Genomic DNA, 1,037 nt, shown 5'->3' on the forward strand with positions numbered 1-1,037 from the left:
TTTAAGATTGCTACTACTACCGCTACTGCCACATGTGAATGTGAATGTGATTCTTATCAGCTGTATAGTTTATTGAGATGTCTATATCTTGTCCCAGAGGCTGCTTCTCCTTCCTTCTATCATAAACTTAGCATCCATTTTCAAGGCATCATTTCCAAATACGCGATCAAGACACAATCATACACAAAATCTTCCACTTTCCAGCACCATCCAAAATTCATCATGCCTGCCGGAAATTCCGCCAAGACTCACCACTGCCCTGGTATGAAGACGATGGCGGGTAATTGTCGCATGGAGGGAAAAGCACCAAACAGAGGGCTCAAGTACTGCCTCACTCACCAATGCTATTGCCCCATTTGCGCTGCTAGTCCAAGCAATAAAGACTTCACAATGCTTCGCGCTTCCGACTCCTGTACAGGCGGATGTGGATATAAACATCCAGATCACAAGGATAATGTGAAAGCTCGTCAGGATGCTGAGAAGAAGGCAAAGGAAGCTGCTGCAAAGGCAAAGGTTGAGGATGGCAAGGCCAAGGTTGCTGCTCAGAAGGCAGCTGCGGCTGCCCGAAGAAATGGCAGATAGGGAGCATAGTCTGGTAGAGTGGACGCGATAATGTTGCCCCTGTTTGTAAAGACGATCATAGTTGGGAATCTGAGCATTTATTGTTGATTCATATTCGATATAAACGACTCGGCAAATCGGTATTTGGCAATCTAGACAAACAGTCAAAAGGCACCATTCAACTATATTCAAGACGATATTACTTTGTGGCAACCCACTCGAATCGGCCGCCAATAATTTATTGATTTCCTCTTTTTTCGTTGGTAGGGTTTGGATATGAATATGGCAGCCCATGTATTTATGAACTCATGACTTACGGTGTTATGATTTATGAACGGATTTCTGGGTATAAGCATTTTTTGGACATGATGGAGTCTTTTCGTTATAGGATTATGGGTTTGAGTAGGAGATATCGGGCATATTTCCGGGGATACTAGAAAGTCTATTCAACTAATTGATCTGCTGTTCTTACGTCT

At 43.4% G+C, this 1,037-nt stretch overlaps 1 protein-coding gene across 1 annotated transcript; it reads left to right on the forward strand.

The window, feature by feature from the left end:
• Window positions 1-222: 222 nt before the first annotated feature.
• EAE97_001424 (uncharacterized protein) lies at window positions 223-582 on the forward strand (the record flags this gene model as incomplete). The annotated part of the gene is made up of 1 exon (XM_038871935.1): window positions 223-582. The coding sequence occupies one exon, from the start codon at window positions 223-225 to the stop codon at window positions 580-582; it is 360 nt and encodes a 119-aa protein (XP_038737836.1).
• Window positions 583-1,037: the final 455 nt, after the last annotated feature.

Source organism: Botrytis byssoidea, assembly GCF_014898295.1.
Source record: "Botrytis byssoidea strain MUCL 94 chromosome Unknown BBYS_002, whole genome shotgun sequence".
Classification (NCBI taxonomy): domain Eukaryota; kingdom Fungi; phylum Ascomycota; class Leotiomycetes; order Helotiales; family Sclerotiniaceae; genus Botrytis; species Botrytis byssoidea.